This window comes from Ailuropoda melanoleuca, chromosome 11 (genome assembly GCF_002007445.2).
Source record: "Ailuropoda melanoleuca isolate Jingjing chromosome 11, ASM200744v2, whole genome shotgun sequence".
Classification (NCBI taxonomy): domain Eukaryota; kingdom Metazoa; phylum Chordata; class Mammalia; order Carnivora; family Ursidae; genus Ailuropoda; species Ailuropoda melanoleuca.
The window spans coordinates 18,899,665-18,918,300 of NC_048228.1; the positions used below are offsets into that span (position 1 = coordinate 18,899,665).

At 36.2% G+C, this 18,636-nt stretch overlaps 1 protein-coding gene across 16 annotated transcripts in view; it reads left to right on the plus strand.

Annotated features, from left to right (window-relative positions):
• Positions 1–18,636, plus strand: part of CAMK2D (calcium/calmodulin dependent protein kinase II delta) — a 308,625-nt gene that overhangs the window by 204,673 nt on the left and 85,316 nt on the right. For all 16 annotated transcript variants that reach the window (XM_019803409.2, XM_034671311.1, XM_034671307.1 and 13 more), the window contains exon 5: positions 18,426–18,491. In XM_019803409.2, the coding sequence (XP_019658968.1) occupies positions 18,426–18,491 (66 nt within the window). The remainder of the gene's footprint in view (positions 1–18,425; positions 18,492–18,636) is intronic.

The following is an 18,636-nucleotide window of genomic DNA, read 5'->3' on the forward strand; positions in this document are numbered from 1 at the left end:
CATTTTACAAAGCCTTCTTTTGCTGTAGTGTGGTGAAGGGATTATGGGAGGCCAGAAGGGAAGCGAGGGAAATGGATATTATGGGAGTTCAAGGGGGAAAAAAAACTTATTTAGACAAGGGTGAGAGGACAAGTGAGAAAGAGAAAAACTGAAGTGCCATCTTGAAAGGGTAAATTGGGCTTTTTAAAGTGAACTGTACATGTAAATTGCCAATGTATAAAGAATGTTAGACATTCAGAGCTTTAGGGAAAAAATAAGGATTTAAACAAAAGGAATTCCTGCTCCTGAATCTAGGCCATAATTAGGGATGATTTCAGGCTTATAGGATGATGACTTTACTTTTCCCAGGGGAGAGCCTTTCCTTCATTGTTCCCTCTTCTGACTGAATCTCTCCTGTTGTTAGTCAGAATTCAAGATAATATTGAAAGAAGAATGTAGCAATTTCACAGAATAACTAATAGAGATTAAAACATATTTTATGATGAGGAAAATATGTAGAAATTCTGTTGGTATCAGAATACTAAATAACACAACAGAATCTTCCAGAGGTACTTGTGGAATCATTACTAGCCTCTGCTAAATTTATTTATATCCTGCAGGAAGCCAAACTCTGAATTCAGAAAATCTTTCTCTACTTCACTGTTTTTCCTCAACATCTTTCATCATTCCCAGAAGTGATGTAGATCTCATATTAAGGTGAATCTGTCATTTGCATGGCAAAGGTGCAAAGATCAGTAGCATTTGTCCTGCTTGCACAGATTCATATATTATTTTACTGTATAATTTCTATGAAAGGCATTCTTCCAGGCATTTGGGGAAAAAAAGAGTATTGCATGAACCCTTTTTAATTTGCTATATTGGATAAATTTATAGGACCATGACCCTGTGTAATCACTAATCCCATACCCTGTTTGTTCTCTTCCACAAGCCAGCTCAGTGTGGCACTGGCTAAAAAACATTTCTAATCACAGGCTTATCTGAATCTAGTGACCTAGTGGCAAGATATTTGTGGTCTGATTGGGGATTGACCACATCCTGTGGTTACATGTTATTTTTTTGAAGACTCTTTAAATGTCTTAACTGCTTTCATTTGATGTTTCCACTGACTTATTTGTAGTGATAGCTAAGCATTTATGCTTTGAAAATTTCAGTTGATGTCTTTTTATGTATTGCATAAGTATTTGCTTATACCTGATGATTTAATACATAGTGTATTTTCTAGTTTTTTTTTTTAAGGCTCTACTACATAGGCTCTAATACATCGACACTTGGTAAATACTTATTAAAAGAATAAATATGCAAATGACTAGAAGGACAGGAAATTAAAATTGCCCCTTTAAAGGAAAATTTTAATAGTAAAAATTATTCAGAATTCCATTACCCTATTTTAACTGATTTCATATTTGTACTTTCTCCTTCATAGTAATGTTTATTGGGATACTAATATATCTCAGGCATTGTGATAGGCTCATGTGTTAGGCATAGAGGATATAAAAAAATTAGCAAGGCATGGTTCTTGCTATTTTTGATTTTGAAATACAGTTGGGGATTTAGGTGTATAGCAGATGGTCTCAGTGTCATATGAAATTTAAATCAAGTAAGCACAGTGTGTTGTGAGTGGGTTTTAGAAAAGGCTTCCTGGAGAAGTTTAGGGCCTCTCTCGAAGAAAGTATAAACTCAAGGAAAACAAAACCAAGGCTATGTAGGCATTATTAGCAGTGAATAATACTAAAACACATGAAAACATAATGCATATAGTTAAAGTCCAAGGCAACTGGTATGGAGTAAAAAGGTGAGAGCTCTGCAAGTGAGAGCCAGGTCATGGAGGTCTGTGTATGTCATGGTAAGAACGTGGAACTATGCTCCAGGCCAATGAACCTTAGCTTTTTGAAAAAAGGTCACTGATGCCTGAACACTGCACTTGAAGCACATACGTAAGGTGACCCTAGTGAGAAGCCTTGACATAGGGAATGGGTAGCCATGAAAGTTGCTTTTAACAGGGAAGTCACATGGTCAGATTTGCTTTTTAGATAGATCATGGTAGTTGCAATGTGGAGGGAGATAAAACTGGGAGGAGGGTGATCAATATGTTTCTCCAGTTTGAGAGATTATATGGCCATGACAGCAATAGAAGGGATGAAAAAAAGTACTGTGAATCAAGAAATATTTAAAGGCAAAGTTAACAGAGCTTATTAATTGTTGGAGAAAAGTGGATAAAATCAGTCAAGGATGATTAGCCAGGTTTTTGGGTTGGTTGGCTTTGTATACAATTGTACTATTAAATGAGATTTGGGATATGCGAGGAGTAGCAGGTGTTGGGAGACAATAAAGTTAATTTGGGGTACATGTGCCCCTTTAAATCACTATCTTTGTATCCTTTGGATAAATACCTAATAGTGAAATTGCTGGGTCATAGGGTAGTTCTATTTTTAACTTTTTGAGGAACCTCCATACTGTTTCCAGAGTGGCTTCACCAATTTGCATTCCCACCAACAGTGTAAGAAGGTAGGACTGATGTTTTCCTTAAGAGGGTGAGAATTCATTTATGTGTGAAAATCTTCCTATTTTATATTAATCTATTCCAATTTGGTTACCAGGCAGTAAAGTAGCTTCAATATAAAGAATTAATATAGGAAACATTTTATAAATGGAAAGTAGATATTTAAGAGATACAAATGGGAGTTTAAAAGAAACTTAGTTATCTGCATGGGGAGTCTCTATTTCATAGATTCACTAAGGAATTTTAAATTCTAGGCTGGCTTCCTTTACACTACCACAACCTGTAATATTTTTCACTAAATTCTTTTCCTCCCTTTTCCCCCAAGGACTGCTGAATCTGAAAATTTGTTTAAGCAAAATACAAATCTTGATATTGAATATATTTGGGGAATATATGATACTAGCTGAATTTTTTTATTATGATCTTTATGTAGTGAAGAGCTGAGTATAGGTATACTCCAGGCTTGAATAATATAGTTAAATAGACAACCTCTGAGTGGTCATCTAAATAGGATTCTGCTACCACCTCTTCTTCCATTGTTTTCAAGAAGTACCTCCTAGAGACTCACCTTTCCTTCTTTTTCTCCAACATTAAAGATATGCAGAAGAGCACCATCCATCAGTCTATCCATCGAGCATCCCATGTTAGAGTTGGAAATGTAACAAGACATTGAGACATTCTGCGGTTTCCTTTTTAGAGTCTCAAGATGGTTTAGAATGTCTGTAACACCCTCTTCCTTTGGGGTTGGAGGCAGGGAGAGGGGAGGAATACAAAAGAAAAACCAGAGTGAGAATTCTTTGAGAGGCAAAGTGAAGAAATCTCTCAGTGAAAGAAAACCCACACATTATAGACACCCAGATCCAGAGTATCTGAAGATGCTTTACATTTTGACATAATGCTAAATCTGATTTGTGTTATAATAATATTTATATTCCAGGGAAGAATTGCTCTCAATAATGATTCCTATGAATATTATATGTAAGATTTTTTTTTTAATTTTCAGATCCACATCCTAAAGATCATACTATTTTATTGCTGAATTGTGATAAAACAACTATTAACTGTGAATTAGGAGTTTGTAGTTCTGTAGGGAATGAATTAAATTAAGCCTTATATTCCTGAGAACCTAGTTGTCTATTGAAAAAAATTTCCATTGAACCAAATGACTAAACCAAGCTTCAGTAAATTAAGCACTTAACACAGTGGCTTGCACTTAATAAGCAGCAAATAAATATTTTTTGATTCAGTAAACAGTTATTAAATTCAAGTACATTTTATCTTCCTGAGCTGTTGTGATTAAAAAAAAATGGAGGCAATCTAAGATTTTTGTGGGTAGCAATTAAGTATAAATTTGTTATTCCTTCTATTCATGTTAGCCTGAATAAGAAACATAGGTACGTGAGGAATTTTGATAATTTGGATTATTTGATAAGCTGTCTCACATCCCTTTTGGAAGGTGGCATAAGTAACACACAGATACATGAATAAATAAGTTTTTAAATTGATAGTAATTTGAGTGATCTAGGCCTAGGTGTGTCTTTCTATTCTAGATAGGCAGTGTGCTTCAAAAGTGAGTGTAAGTAAGATTTCAAGTAAGTACTTAACACAGTAATTTGCATGTAGCATGCTGATGTAAGGTTCCTAGGTATTTCTTAATGGAACTCTGGCAGAATGAGGCAAAGAAGGCTTTATTACCTTTTATTTAAAATAAAATACAGCTTCCTTTCCTTAGAAAAATCTTCTATAATTCAGAAATATGGCTGCTCATTGAGAGGTACAAACTTCCAGTTATAAAATAAATAAGTCATGTGGATATAATATACAGCACAGGGAATATAGTTAATAATATTGTAATAACTTTGTATGGTGACAGATGGTAACAAGACTTATCATGGGGATCATTTTGTAATGTATAAAAATATTGAGTCACTATGATGTACACCTGAAACTAATAGGATATTGTATGTTAATTATAATACTTCAATAAAAAAAAAGAAATATGGCTCCTTAGACCAGCCAATTAATCTGAATTACTGTAGCTTTACTGTGATGCTTATTTTTTATTTTGAAATTCATTGAACATTTTATAGCCAATAAAAAGTAAGATTAAATTACCAAAGTAAATGGTGCTACATTTTTTCACACCTACTAAGTAAGTGGGTTTGTTTGCAAGTGTATGCATACACAGGTGCAATAAACTATTCATTAATATTCCAGAGACCCAACTAAAAGTGCAAGCAAAACATAAGAGATCTGTTGTCCAATAACGAGTGTGGTACATTGGCAGTAGGATACTCAAGCTGAAGCATGGAGAAGAACTTGTGAGCATAAATGCTAAACCTAAAAACAAGCACTAAATTACTTATTTACTATTGATTAAATCAAAAGGTTGGGAATAAAGCCAGGAATAATTCTTGTGGTTTTTTTTTTTTAATGAAATTACTATCCTAGGCATCCCTTCAAGAAGCATTGTTTCTATAACCCTGTGTAAAAATTAATTCAGCATTATCTTTTTGAAAAACCACTAGTTTTTTGTTTGTTTTGTTTTGGGTTTCTTTTCTTTTCTTTTTTTTTTTAAGTTCTCATTGGATGATTCTTTATTCAGATATTTGGGGAAATGTTGTGATACCAGAAATTAACTTACTATTAGTTTCCAGTGTAAAAGCATAATCACATAATTACATACTAAAAAGAATGTTGTAGAAAGTGGAACATTGATAGTGTTTGGGAGAATGTAGCTTCTGGAAGTCCCAATAGTGGTAAGGTATACCATGAGTATTTATTGCGAAGAATAGAAGGAAGCAATATTGGGACCAAATTAGAAGAGATTGAGATTCCTACTTCAATCCGTTTGTTCCCTTTCTCTCTCCTTTCTCCATTTAGAGCCCCAGGGCATTCCTGTCCCACGTTTCTTTCTGGCTAACTTCCTCATTTATGTCAGTTCCTCTTCAAACAACACCTCATCTGTGAAGTTTTCCCTGACCACCAGAAAGAATTTATAATTCTTTCCTCTCTTTTCTTTTATTCTTTGCGAATTTATTATTTCCTCCTCTGTTGTTGACAGTCCTTTGTACAGTGTAACATCCTGAATCCAGGTAACAGTGGTCTGGAGCCCTCTGTGAAGCCTAGAATGGGACAAGTAGCAGGAATTCATCATGAATGAATAAGTGACAAGATGTGAAAGGACTCCTGGCCTTACTGGCATTGGGCATCAGTTGATAAAATGCTCCACTGTGCATGTTACTTACTAGCTAATATATTCATCAGTGAGCTCTTATAGAGTCCACATATGTTGCATTTGTGCTAACTTTTCTTCCTTTTATCACACCAAAAAGATGAGTGTTGAGTGAAACTCTTTTACCTACAGGTGAACATACTTCCTTTGAAAATGAGAAGATCCCCCCACCACCACCCCAATTGCTAGGATTTGCCACGTCTTAAGGATCCTTGCTTTATAATCGTACCTATGCTTTTGTTAAAGCGTGTTTCACAGAAACTTAATTTTGATTTATGTTTCTGGTTGTTCCGTAAGACCAAATGATAGATTTTATATCCCTATATTCCTATATATATAATATATATATAATACATATGTAATATGTATTCTTATCTATATCCTTATATCTGTTAGTATGGACAAACCTCATACATACTAGAGACACAGTTCAATGTTTGTGGAATTAGTATATAAAGGACACTGATGTATTGGAGACAAGCTTAACTCTCCATGAAGTTATTTGTGTTATCAGAATGAAAACCATAAGCACAAATGTGTCTCTAACTGGAGAACTTAGTAGGGGAACTTCTGTTAATCCCCCAATTCTCAAAACAATAAGCGCCATTTAGGAGCTTGCAGCCACAGGTCGCTTGAGCCCTTCCTTTGTAAACGTGACATTCACCGTGATCAGTAGTACCAGTATGTCTTCTGCAGCAGAGAATCTGTCGCTCTCCTGAGCATTGAAGACTGATAAATGATAACATCTCCCCTTGTCTGTCATCTTGGAAAACTCTAATGTCCCAGAACCTAGAAAACCTGATGTCATATTACTAGCTTGACTCATCTGCAACCTGTATTCCAGGATTCTTTCTAGAGTCCTGTTTGTCCAAACTATGTTAAAGTCTAAGCTTTGGGTATAAATTCACTCATCATTTGCACTGGCTTTGCTGCTTTTATAACATGATCTAAACATTTTGTAGCTAAATATAGGCTCATTCCTCTGGTGACTAAAGCCAACTTTTAGATGAATTACTGAGACGCAAAAACTGTTTCAGCCCAGTTAACTTGTGAATCAGATTTTAGCTGCAGTGTTTTTTTCAGTCAGTGGCAGTTGCCTTGACACTAACAATGAAAACTTCTACTCGCAGGAAGATTCAGCATGGCCTCAGCAGGACTCCTAAGCTGTTGAGCAATCAGTAAACAGGTTAATGCTGTGTAGTTTATAAGGTAACGACGATCACTCAGTACATTCATCAGAGGGCTAATGGCAGAGTTTTTAAAAAGTGATTATAATTTTTCTCTAAGGATTACATAGGCATGATAAATAAAATACAAGCAAAAATGGTGATAATAAAAGAGATTTTTAAGGTGGCAGTGATTTTAATATGCAGATAAATTTAAAATAATCATGTCCACATTGTATTGCTTGAAACTTAAGTCTAGTGAATGACAAGAGACAGCACAGCGATCAACATTTTAGTTTCTCTTTTATGTAGTAGTACTTCTTTTTTTTTTTTTTAATATTTTATTTATTTATTTGACAGAGATAGAGACAGCCAGCGAGAGAGGGAACACAAGCAGGGGGAGTGGGAGAGGAAGAAGCAGGCTCACAGCGGAGGAGCCTGATGTGGGGCTCGATCCCACAACGCTGGGATCACGCCCTGAGCCGAAGGCAGACGCCTAACCGCTGTGCCACGCAGACGCCTAACCGCTGTGCCACCCAGGCGCCCCTATGTAGTAGTACTTCTGATAGATTTACTGAATTCCAGTTGTGCAGTTCATAAGTCATTTCTCTGTAGTACTTAAATTATTTCTAATTAGGTGAAATTTTCTACTCTTTTTAAAACATATTTTGTAAATATACTCCTGTATTTCTTTAGAATATCTGCAATATATGTAAATCTTTAAATGGTCATTGCTTTTCTTTCTGTTTAGGGTTTTTATTTTTTATGCACATTAAAGTATAGGGTATCAGGTGTCTTGTTAAGAAGTGTGGTATATGCTAGAAAATTTCCCTTCATTTCTTAAAATAAGTATCTATGTTTTACAAGTGAGATTATATATGTAATATATATATATACATATATATATAAAACAAATGCCATATACATATACATTATTTATTATATAATGATAGCAACTGGCTATAAACATGTACAAAAACAACTTCTTTTAAAAATGTGACTAGGATATGCAATTAACTTAGATGAAGCAGAAAATTAAGTGGTAATTATGAGAATGGAATTTTTCTGTTTGTGGTTTACTTACCTTTCAAATCACCTGAGTGTATTGAACAGTATTTCTCCTTTGGTCTCACATCTTTAACTAAAGATTATTTTTGCCCAACTGTGGGTCCAGGCTATAATTCTCTTTCAACTAGATCTCTCACCTCTAGAAGAGTGTCTTGCGTATTTAGGTATGAGCCCAGCGTCAACTATAGGGACTGGAAATCTAAAGAACAGAGCTGATGCTTGGCAGGGGGTCTAACATCTCAACAGGGCACTCACCATTGTCTACTTGGATGGATTATCAGCTTTTTATATGTATATATATATTTTTCTGTTTCTTATATATACAGGCACTGTGATATCAGTTGTCATGTCTTCTTCTAAAGAGTTGAGTGTATTATTATATCAGTTCATCCATCCTCATAATATAAGTGTATGTGACAAGCAGGATTTTGCTGAGCTAAGAGTAGGACTGGTGCAAAGCTATGTAATTTCAAGTTATCAACTGCCAAAGAGGTAAGCTGCCCTTTAATAGACCAGTCTCAAGTTAGAAGAGAGAAGTACCATGATAAGACATGAGAGAGGCAAACAGTTCTGCTGGTCTATAAAACAGAGTTAGCACAGCTCTAGATTTAATTTTAAAATTTCCATAAGGACTTATAAAGGCTTCTATAAATGTCTCACACCTCAAAGACACTACAGAAAGATCATTTACTTTCAAATTTGATATTTCCAGGATGAGAACACCTTGGGTGCCTCGATGAGTGTGTATTTCAAAGAGGTTCGGTGGTTATACTAGTCATATCTTGGTGAGTAGGGGATAGCATGAACTGAATTACTCATGGAACATTGTCAAATATCAGTAGAGCCACTGTACACCTGTTAGAGATTTCTGTGCCATAGAGAAAGCTCCTGGTATGGGCACTTTGCTTAGAGAATGGAATAAGGCTGGATTACAGCCCTCCCTTGCCCCCTTGGTTTGTGCCTTTGTGTAAAACACAAATTGCACAACCTTTATCTGATGGGTATGAATTGTGAAAAATGCTGTCTTTTCTTTTTGCAATTTATGAATAGGCAAAATACAGCAAAAAAATTTTGGCCTGACCTGACCTCATACAGTTGGCTAATATCAAACCAGAATGTTGAGACCACTTCATTCACTATTTGACCGTACTGGCTAATGTTGAAACATTATCAGTTTTTATAACTGGCTGATGTAGAACTGTTAGCTTTTGAGATTATGGTATAGATAATTTTCTAAAGCCCTCTGGAACCCACAAAGAGGAATAGGAAATAGCAGTGTGTAGTCTTCATTAAATTATACTCTTTATTTTTTCATTGTCATCATCATCAGATATTTTGGTTTGATTTATTTTTTATTATGGTAAAATACACATAGCATAAAGTTTGTTATCATAACCATTTTTAAGTATAGTTAAGTGTCATTAAGTACATTTACATTGTTGTGCGCAACCATCATCACCATCCATCTACAAAAACTCTTTGCATTTTGCAAAACTGAAACTTCATCCATTAAACAGTAACTCCACATTCCTCTCTCCACTGAGTTCCTGGCAACTATCATTCTACTTTCTGTCTCTATAATTTGACCACTCTAAGTACCTCATGAAATCATACAGTATTTGTCTTTTTGTGACTGGCTTACTTCACTTAGCATAGTGTCCTCAACATTCATCCATATTGTAGCATATGGCAGGATTTCCTTCCTTTTTAAGATTGAACAATATTTCGTTATCTGTAGGTACCACACTTTGCTTATCTCTTCATCTGTCAATGAACACTTGGGTTGCTTCCATGTTTTAACTGTTGTGAATAATGCTATTGTGAACTTGGTGGTGCAAATATCTCTTCAACACCTTGCTTTCAGTTCTTTTGGATATATACCTAGATATAGATTTGGTGGATTACATGGTAATTCTAGTTTTCCACAGCAGCTATACCATTTTATATTCCCACCAATAGTGCACAAAGGTTCCAATCTCTCTATATCTTCACCAACACTTATTTCCTTCCTTCCTTCCTTCCTTCCTTCCTTCCTTCCTTCCTTCCTTCCTTCCCTCCCTCCCTCCCTCCCTCCTTCCCTCTTCCCCCCTTTCCTTCCCTTACTTCTTTCCTCCTGCCTTCCTAATGGGTGTGAGTGAGTATCTTTTTGTGGCTTTAATTTGCATCAAACTTTAAAAAAAATATATAGCTTTACGATTTATTCCTTTCCTTCAGGAAGCATTAATTTGTTGTGTACATCTTTACAATATATAGCTTTACAATTTATTCCTTTATTCCTTTCCTTCAGGAAGCATTCATTTGTTGTGTATATCTTTGTGATACGTTGCCTGAGTGTTTAATCAAACAGTCCTAGATTAAGGCATCGTGTTAAACCACACACACACACACACACACACACACACACACACACACACACAAGATTATATAATAAGCCTAATGGCTGATTATCTCATTTGAGGTTGGTGATATTAACAGAACAAAAATAACCCACTCATTTCTGCTTTTGCTTTATTCTGTGTGCCCTTAATTGTGGTTAGCAGTGTTGTTTTCATTCCTGCTTTTTCTTGGTCATGGAATAGGAAGAACAGTTTTAAGAATATGAACTTCTGATAGTGGTTCATATTTTCACATGCATTTGTGAAAGATAGATAGAATGAGAAAGGGATTATAATGTAGAGTTGGCATGAGGTTTAGGATTGAGGGAGGGTGCAGAAGGTATCAAGTATAAAGTAGAGTAAGGCGAGGGAAAGTAAAATCCAGAATGAATTAAAAGGATAGATTCGGCAATTAGAGATTAGGCAGAAGAACAGGAGTAAAGTAAGTGCTGCTTTGAAGGATTTTGAGCTCTGTCATCCTACTTCTCTTCCCCACTCTGCTTAATGAACACAGGTTGGACAGAGCCCGTGAATATACTGTCCTGCTTCTAATATCCCAAACTGTGCCTCCCCCAGTGTGTTGTGTCTCTCCTCCTGGCCAGAATCAGTTTTGAATGGAACAGTTCCAATGGCCTGTCTCAGTTTCATCATCTCAATTGTGATTCTTTGTATGACTCAGCAAATCTATTTACATCAGGATCAATAAGAAACTCTTGGGACCTTCTGTTAAAGCAAACTCCCAGGCTTTTTAAATTTCCATAATCCAATTTGGAATTCATTCAGATAATCCACTACTTCAGAGGTATCATCAAATAGTTGGTATTTGGCTAGAAAATAACTTACGTAAGAAATTGATCTTAGGGGCGCCTGGATGGCTCCGTTGGTTAAGCGCCTGCCTTTGGCTCAGGTCATGATCCCAGGGTACTGGGGTTAGGCCTGTGTTGGGCTCCCTGCTCAGTGGGGAGTCTGCTTTTCCCTGCCCCTGCTCTCTCTCCCTGTCTCCCTGCCCCTGCTCTCTCTCCCTGTCTCCCTGCCCCTGCTCTCCCTCTTTCTCTTTCTTGTGCTTATGCTCTCTCTCTAATAAATAAATAAAATCTTTTTTAAAAAAAGAAGTTGGCCTTAGCTAATTAAGGTACTAACCATGGTATTAAGAATGAAACCAGGATTATGCTTTGAATCCCTCTGTCCCCAATTTGCATCAGCTGTCCACATACCTACCATTATATCTTTTTTTTTTTAAAGACTTTATTTGTTTATTTGCAAGAGAGAGAGCTTGAGTGGAGAGGGTGGGGAGAGGGAAAAGCAGATTCACTGCTGAGCAGGGATCCCAATGTGAGACTCGATCCCAGGACCCAGGGATCATGACCCGAGCCAACGTAGATGCTTAACCACTGAGCCACCCAGCCACCATACCATTGTAGCTTTAATGGGACTGGCAGATACATCTGATTCTGCTCATGTCATGGTTATACCACTTGACTCATCTTGAAACACTGATCATTAACCAGGAACTTTGGAAGTATCCAAACATATGAGAGAGGCATAATGTCAAATGAAGTTGGACATATAGATATTCTTGTTTTCTGTATTTATAGTAACAAGAGGCATAGGTTTAGTTCTTTAAAAGATGAAATATAGCTAGCTGTCTTCCCAAAACTGTTAAAACACCATGCTTTTATTCCCTTCTCAATCTCTAATCCAAACATGTGCCTTATAATGAATTCAAATAATTCTGCATTTGTGATCTGACATGATTAGTTCATAGACAAACTCTGTCTTGTGGGAAAGATACTACAAGATCCAGAACTGAGATACATGATTTCTAGGGGAAAACTGCTTGAAAGATCCTTATCTTCTTATCAAAATATAATAGTAAGTGACATGATGTCAGGAATTAACCAACATTATGGCATTGACATACGATCATCTAACACATCTACCTCTCTGTGAGATATAAAACTCTAGAATCATTCACTTAAAAGCATTTAATGAGCTTGTCAAAGGCACTATGACTCAGCTCTAGTTATTTTATAGTGAAAACACAGGAACACATTCTACCCTCCCAGAGCTACCATACTAGTAGAGAGACAAACATTAAACAAATGAGTACACGAACAAACACATAATTATAATGATGACAAGTGTTATGAAGAATAACAAAGGGCTCTAGGGAGGTTAAGATAACGTAGATGAGTGGAGGTCTACAGATATAAAATTTAAGTCAAATTTTAAGGACAAGAGGGATTTACTCACCAAGTAATAGTGGTAGACAGGTTGGGAATGTCCTGGAAGAAAGACAAGCATGTGAAAAGGCCCAGGGATGGGAAGGAGTTTCGTGTACTTGAGGAACTGGAGAAAGGCCATTTGTGGTTGGAGCAGGATGGAGGAGGAGTGTCAAGGAGGATCAGAAGATAGAGTACAAATTAGGCAGAGACTTGAAGGTCATGTCCAGTAGCAATGGACAGCTATTTAAAGGCTTCCTGTAGGCATGGGACAAACTATGAAGCACATTTAAAGCTTCTATCTGGAGAACTGATGGCAGAGGGGCAGGAGAGGAAGGTGGGCCGATCAAGAAGCTTTTGCAGTAGTGCAGGTGACAGACAGTGACTCCTTGGGCTGGTAACATTGTAGTGGAGATAAAAAGAAGTCTTAATTTAAGATCTGTTTTGGAGATAAAATCAGCAGGATTTGGTTAGAGATTGGTAGATAAATAATATAAAAGTAGGAAGCTTCTTCACCCTCAGATTCTATCTTACAGATTAAACCATAGAACTGTAGACAGATGCTTACGGTTTTCATTCACCCATTTAATTATTTAATCATTTATTGACTCAGCAAATTTATTAAGCTCCTTCTGTATGTCAGGCACTCTGTAAGGGTACTGAAGATACAGTGTTCCATTATAGATATCTGCCTAAAGGACCCTTGCACCGATGGTTAGCTTGATTGACTATGTATGTTAAAACATGGTGCCAAGATGACCTAAGTTCTCAATTATATCTCTGTAGATTTTTTCCCTTAGCTCAGAGGTTCTCATCAAGGAGGTCTAGGGAGCCCTGTGGGGGGTGACGATAAATGGTATTGGCACACTGGTTGCCACACTGACAAGGTAGTGCCATTGGCACCTAGTGTGGTGCCTGGTGCTAACAATATGGTCATGGAAGGGACCATCGCACATGACCAAAAAAGGCAGTAACACTCCTGTTGATGAACACTGGTCAGCTTTATTTTGACCAATGACTGATCTCCACCCCTGGCCAACAGTTTGACTTTAAAAAAGGGATATAGAGGTGCCTGGGTGGCTCAATCAGTTAAGCATCTGCCTTCAGCTTGGGTTGTGATCCCTCTCCCTCTGCCTGCTGCTCCCTCTGCTTGCTTGCACACGCTCTCTCTCTCTCTGTCAAATAAAGACATTTTTTTTTAAAGGGATATAAATGGAATGCCTTTATGTCAGTATTCTTTCCAGTCTTTCTGCATGATCCTTTGGACTCTCCAGAGACCCTTGCCTGCTCCTCTGCTCTCCAGATTTTGTCCAGGGGGCAGCTATTAGGGCAGCACAGATGAGAACAAACCCTTTTTCCTTCTTGTGCTATGTGTTCTTGGGAAAAGTCTTTAATTTTCATTACTTCTGTTTTCTCATCTGTAAAATGGAAATAGCACTAGTATCTACCTCATGGGGTTATTGTGTTGTAACCTACAGAGACTTAGAACAACACTTGGCCTTGGCATGTGGTGAGCACCCAACGAATATTTGCGGTTATTGTTCAACAATATAGAAGGCAGTGTATTGGACACCGTGAAGGTAGTAGATGAGCACATCATCAGCATAGCTTCTGTCTTGGAGGAGGTCACTAGAAGACATGCCTGTCACCCAAATGCAAGGCAGCATATGATATGTTTTTTGATAAAAATCTGACTAGTGATTCTTTGCTAACATGACTTCAGCTAATGTTGGAAGCCCTAGTGTTCTAGAGAGTCTGCTCAGAGCCCTGGATTACAGGTCTGGTGGCTTCTACTCATTGGGTTTGTTCTTCAGCTTTATACTTAGTGTTTGGGAGGAATTGCTTCTTTTTCCAGGGGACATTCCTGGCCCTGCTTTGGTGAGATTGCCTCCTACTGTGAGTTAGCTGGGCCCTTCTGCTCGTTACTGTTTTCCAACCTGGCTGCATCCTGAGATTTCCTGGATTTCCCCTCACCACCTCTGGCAGTGGTTCTAGTCACTATGTCATTGCTGGTTCTTGAGTTAATGTGGTACCATTTAATCTTCTGAAGCCCAGTTTTGGACTCTGTCTGCTTAGCCTCATAGTCAAGGCTGTAATCCTTCTGAAATTTTGTAAATGTTTCATTCAATATGAAACTACTTTCAACCATTTCTGATATAAATATATAGACTAGGAAGAAAAGAATAGTTCATTCTGCTGGATAACACAGAATGAATCAACATCCCTATAAATAACAATAATAGCAACAAAAGTATTTATCTTTTTGATATGTAAAATCTCATCTTTTCATGATTCTAGGATTATCTTATTTTTTCCCTGGAAGCCCTAATGCTCTAGAGATTCATAAATGGTAATTAATGCTTCAGATATATAATTGATATGCTTCATATCATAGAAGAACTCCAACATTAATTTATTCACAAAATCTCTACTTAGTTAATTAACAGTTTATTCATGAGACTGATTTAATTTGATTTCGTATGAAATTTTACATAGCAACGCTAAAATTTTTTTTTAAAAATCTGTAGTAACTACTGCTTAATTTTGTGTTCCATTAAACAGTAATGTCAGTATAGAAATGTGTTAAAGTTAGAAAATTCAAGTTTATCTTCAAGGCAGCATGTTCTATTAGAACTCCATTTTCTCCTTTCCAGACATTTATTATACATATAACAGAAATGATAAAATGGTTTCATTAGCGCAAGGATATTTTTAAATAATGGGAAGAATGAGTGTTAGAAAATGAGAAAGAGTGCTGTCAGAGATGCTTAACATAAAACTCTGTACACCTTAAATTTCTTTAACAGCTAGAATAGTTCATTGAAAATTACCAGAATGCTAGCCCCCAAGAGTTTTTAATATTCTTCTTCAATACAAACACCTAGAAATAAAACCTATTGCCATAGAGAGCCAAATTTTAATATTTTCTCTTTCCTTTTTAAATGCACGTGAAGTCCAGACTTAGAGCAAATGGACAGCATGATCTTCTCACTTGGTTAATTCATGTATCATTACTTTAGTACTCCTTAATTGAGCAAATATTATGGGTTAGATGCTGTGGTAGCAAAGATGAGTAAGTTGTGATTCCAGTAATTTAAGGCATGACAGTTCTCTTGGAATATACAGTATACATAAGGAGCTACTATAGGCAGGAATTTGATTAATGGCAATAAGTTTTTTTTTTTTTAGCCATCAGCTTTTTAATCAATATTTGTTAAACACTTTACAAACCACACTTTTGTGTAATATAGATTCTTTAGGTACCTATAATCAAAAACAAAGATAAATGTGGGTATATATCATATTTAACTTAGTCACATTCGTTCAAAGGAAGAAACCCACAAAACTGTTATAATCATTATAGGGATGATAATGGGTTTGTTGGAAGTACCTTCTATGTAATGCTTAATTCTTTGTATTATAATTTATCTCAGGTACATTATGTGATTGCATTATTGTTATTCTAACTGGGGATAAAAACTAGCTGAGCTATTAAGCGAAATTACATATACATGTAACCATGGTTTTCAGAACAAGCCCATATGAAGCTTTAAATAATTTTAGAGGCACATTTTATATGTAGGACTGAAAATAATGAGTCCAGCTTTAAAGGTCTTATAAATATCCAGGATGCTCAAAGAAGAGTCAAAGTTGCATAAACTTTCAGACACATTAAGTTTTTATTTTATTTTTTTATGATGTTATGTTAGTTACCATACAGTACTTCATTAGTTTTTGATGTAGTGTTCCATGCTTCATTGTTTGTGTATAAAACCTAGTGCTCGATGATTCATTAGTTGCGTATAACACCCAGTGCACCATGCAATACGTGCCCTTATAATGAACCATCGAACTTTACATCAGAAACCAGGGATGTACTGTATGGTGACTAACATAATATAATAAAAAAAATTAAAATAAAAAAAAACCCCAGTGCTCAATCCAGACACATTAAGTTTTTAGTATTGCCTCTTTTCCTTTAGGAAGGGAAAATACAGAAGAAAATAATAACTGGTCATCTCTGGAACATGTTATCATTTGATGATGTTTTAGAACTTATTAAAGCAAATGAAAAATTTTTTAAAAAAGATATCTTAAGAGTAATTTTATCTCCCATTCCATAATGAACATACATTAAGCTTTATACCTTCACCCAGTGCTTTTTCAAATGACTCATGCCTTCTAAACTTTGGAAAGATTGACAGTATAATTATTGGAATGGCTGCATTGTGTGCGGATTGAGAGCAGGGGCTGTGAAACCGATGGCCCACCTGTGCCACTTAAGTCTGTGTAATCTTGGGCAAGTTACTCTCTATACCTCCATGTTCTCATCAATAAACTGAGCTAGTAGTAAAACTCATCTCAGCCAATAATTGCAAGGATTTATGAGTTAATATAATACTTAGCACACTGTGTAGCACATGGTAAGCAAATGTTAGCTATTACAAGGTTAAGCTCCAAAGCTGAAATTTCCTCTCAAAATCAAGCCATATCATCATAGTAGAGGAAGAAATGGCTGATAGATAAATGCATGAGAAAATAGTTCACTTTGCTAATAATCAAGAAATATTAACATGCAATAACTTTTTTCTAACTTTTTTTTAAATGGAAAAAATTGGGCACCTTCACAACATTGGGGGTACAACCACTGTGGAAGGTAGTTTGTCCTGTCCTCATACACACAAATGTATCTCTCTATTATTTTAAATAAGGAAAATGTTCTGACATGAAATGGTGCCCATGACCTGAAGTGAAATGAAAAACACAATTAGCCTAATAATTTGTATATATTGCATGATTCTACTTTTGTGAGAAAAAAAATGTGTTTTTTGTGTTACAAGGGAGCAAGTATGTTTAAAGACACACAAAGTTGAAAGGATATACATAAAGTTAAAATTAGTTTATTCCAGAGAGTGGAATTGGGGTTGAGAGATAAGAAAGTACTTGGTACACTTCCATATTTTTTGAATTTTGCTAAAAAAAATATTATGTTAAAAACTGTATTGGGGTGGGGGGGGAGCCTAAGCCAGAGAATCACTGGTTAGGGAATTCTAGCCCCAGAACAGCAGTCTTTTGGAGCTGGAGAAGAAATGGATCCCAAAGATAGTTATATCTACTTATATAGAGAACCTTGAAACCCTTGGTTTGAATGTACTTTGTAGAGTAACTAAATCCAGTTGCTGAGTTGTGGGAAAGTCTTCACTTAAAGATGGAAGATAGATATGGCTTCTTAGTTGGCAAGGGATCAATGCTGCCTTCTAGGGACATTTCCAAAGCCCTAGGTTTGTGTTCACTGGCAAAACATGGAGCGTAGAGGAAATCGGAGTGCTTTACAAAGAAAATCTAGCTAGCACTCAGCCCAAAAGTGGTATGTATTTTGGAAGGCCACCTCTAGCCCATAAAGGCATGTTTATTGCAGTTTAAAAAACAAGCCCCTCCAGAGAGATACAACCTGCAAACACATACTCTACAGGCTGGAAAGTAATCATCTCTTATTGTCAGAAAATGTTTCTGAACTATTCCACACACTTCATCAGACCTTAGTTAATATTTGGAGAACTAAAATGAAGAGTTTCATAGAGATTATTTTATATAAGAAATATCACTGAATATATTGATGTTATACAGAAAATTGTGTCCTCGGGATCTAGCAATACAAAAACATGTAGAAAAGAGGAAACGTTTAGATTAATATAGATTGTTATGAAAACTGTAAGTCTTGTAATGTTTTATAACACTTTGTTTTGTAATTTTCAAAGTAACCTGAAAACAAAAATTCTACATGAACTTGGCGCACATCCATTGATGCATATTTTTTGTTTTTCTTTTCTAATGTCAGTATCTTGTTTGTCTTTACAGAGTTACTGGAGGTGAACTGTTTGAAGACATAGTGGCGAGAGAGTATTACAGTGAAGCTGATGCCAGGTAAGTGACTTGCCCGGGGGCAAGATACACGACTCAACATTCAAATGACACTTGTTCAATAAATCTCTTTACAAATGCATCATAACCCCTAGTATTTATGAGACTCTCATAATACCATCTTGGGCAACTTCTTATGATGAGCCCC